A 2,065-nucleotide genomic window follows, 5' to 3' on the forward strand; every position below is an offset into this window, starting at 1 on the left:
ATTATTAAAGATGGTTTTATTTTCACAGAATTTTCTTTACATTATGTAGGATTATTTTACGTAGAAAACATTAAATCACAAAAAAACTTTGGCTGAGTTTTTACAGGCAGTGTCATGTTAGTCCCTAGGAGTAGGCATGGGCATTATGCATTCACCATTAGCCTCACAATCAATCAGTATTCTCTAATGGGGCAATGACAAGGTCACCGAACCACATATAAATGCATCGGTCAATAAACTTTTGTTCAGAAAGAGCAAACCAAATCCTTATAAAGATTTTAAGGTAAGATGCTGTTTAAGAAAGCAACAGAGTGCTGCTTCTTTACACCTGACTCTCTTGATATGTATTTAGATTAGCTAATGTGATAAAAACATAAATAGCTCTTTTATGCTACATTGCTTCATACAACAGTATAGCATATATTATCATAATTTTATTTAATTATTTAAATGTGGAATATATAACATAACATATTTCATTTGTTTTATTTAATTTACTGCATGTCGTGTTTAGAAAAATAAAAAAATATTTATGAAAAGATTGTATTGAGAAGGACTGCAAGCAGTGTACATGCATTATACTCACAGCAATGATATTAAATACATTTACATTACAAATTTAAGTTACATGTCTGCTTACTTTGTTTTTTAGGTTTTATGTAAGGCAGCAGATGGACAACCTGACATTCAGACACTCCATTCTATTATTAGAGGGACTCAACATTACACGTCAATCCTCCTATCCTGTTTTCATTGCGATTTTAGTGGCGTATGTGTTTACAATGGTATCAAACATTGGACTTTTATTTCTGATCTCAACAGAAAAGAATCTGCATGACCCTATGCACTTTCTGTACTGTAATCTACCACTGAATGATGTATTAGGAGCAACTGTCATGTTTCCACGATTACTGAATGATATTTTAAAGGAAACCTCAGAGCGATATATTACATATGTGGAGTGTGTTATTCAAGCTTATTTTGTGCACATATTTGTTGCAGCCAGCCACTATGTGTTAATGATAATGGCCTTTGACAGATACGTAGCTATTTGTAATCCATTACGATATTCAGCTATTATGACAAACAAAATAGTGATTAAATTATCAGCATCAGCCTGGGGGTCGGCAATAGTTGTGGTGACAATCATGTTAGGCCTCACTGTTCGTCTCTCTCGCTGCAGATATAAAATTGAAAATCCTTTCTCTGACAATGCATCACTGTTTAAACTGTCCTGTGAAGATGTATCTGTTAACAATATGTGTGGTATTGTTTATACTGCGATTGTAGGCTTTCTGTCAGTATTGTATATATTTATAACATATGTCAGGATTGCTACTGTTTGCATTACCAGAAAAAGCAAAGCACTCAACAGCAAAGCTATAAAAACCTGCAGTACGCATTTAGCTGTTTATTTAATCATTTGTGTATGTGCAGGCTTTTTTATATATCTGCACCGCTTTCCTGAATACTCTGAAAGCAGGAAACTAGCTGGTATAATGCTGCATATCGTACCACCAGGATTAAATCCTTTGGTGTATGGTTTACAAAACAAAATATTGAAACAAAATATTGTTAAAATCTGTTGTAGAAAAAAGAAAGTACATCATTTATTTTCATAATAATTTATAAATGTTACAAGTCAATATTATAATGTGATGTATTATCAAAAATTAAATATGTATGATTATTATAAACTCTTGTTGTACTTCATAGCTTAGGCCAGAGGTTTTCAAACCTTTTTGTCAGCTGAACCCCTTGGCCTAAATTACTAATATGGATTTTAAGTAAATATTTCAATAGTTTACAGTTTTTCTCGGTCGCTTTGGTACATTTCTCAAATCCTCAACATTTGCAAAACAATAAGTGGATTTCTCAAAACAATTCATACAAATAGCAAAACACCATGGATAACCTGCAAAAGCCCCTCTCTTACTCAAAATCCTTAGTTCATCTCTCAAAAGTAAATATCTGTGCCAATAAACATGTCAGTGCCATCAGAATGACAAGTCCTTGTGTCATTGTGTACGGATAAGACAGTCAAATTGTTTAGTCATGTTGTCAA

The 2,065-nt window shown here is 32.8% G+C and overlaps 1 protein-coding gene across 1 annotated transcript; it reads left to right on the forward strand.

Moving 5' to 3' along the window:
• The first annotated feature begins 671 nt into the window (after positions 1-671).
• LOC135776832 (olfactory receptor 8G17-like) lies at positions 672-1,622 on the forward strand. Its single transcript, XM_065287750.1, has one exon. The coding sequence runs from the start codon at positions 672-674 to the stop codon at positions 1,620-1,622; it is 951 nt and encodes a 316-aa protein (XP_065143822.1).
• The last annotated feature ends 443 nt before the right edge of the window (positions 1,623-2,065 follow it).

This window comes from Paramisgurnus dabryanus, chromosome 18 (assembly GCF_030506205.2).
Source record: "Paramisgurnus dabryanus chromosome 18, PD_genome_1.1, whole genome shotgun sequence".
Taxonomy (NCBI): Eukaryota; Metazoa; Chordata; class Actinopteri; order Cypriniformes; family Cobitidae; genus Paramisgurnus; species Paramisgurnus dabryanus.

What these genes read in the sequence shown, in the direction of transcription:
- LOC135776832 (XM_065287750.1), top strand. Translation starts at nt 672, where the DNA reads ATGGACAACCTGACATTCAGACACTCCATTCTATTATTAGAGGGACTC.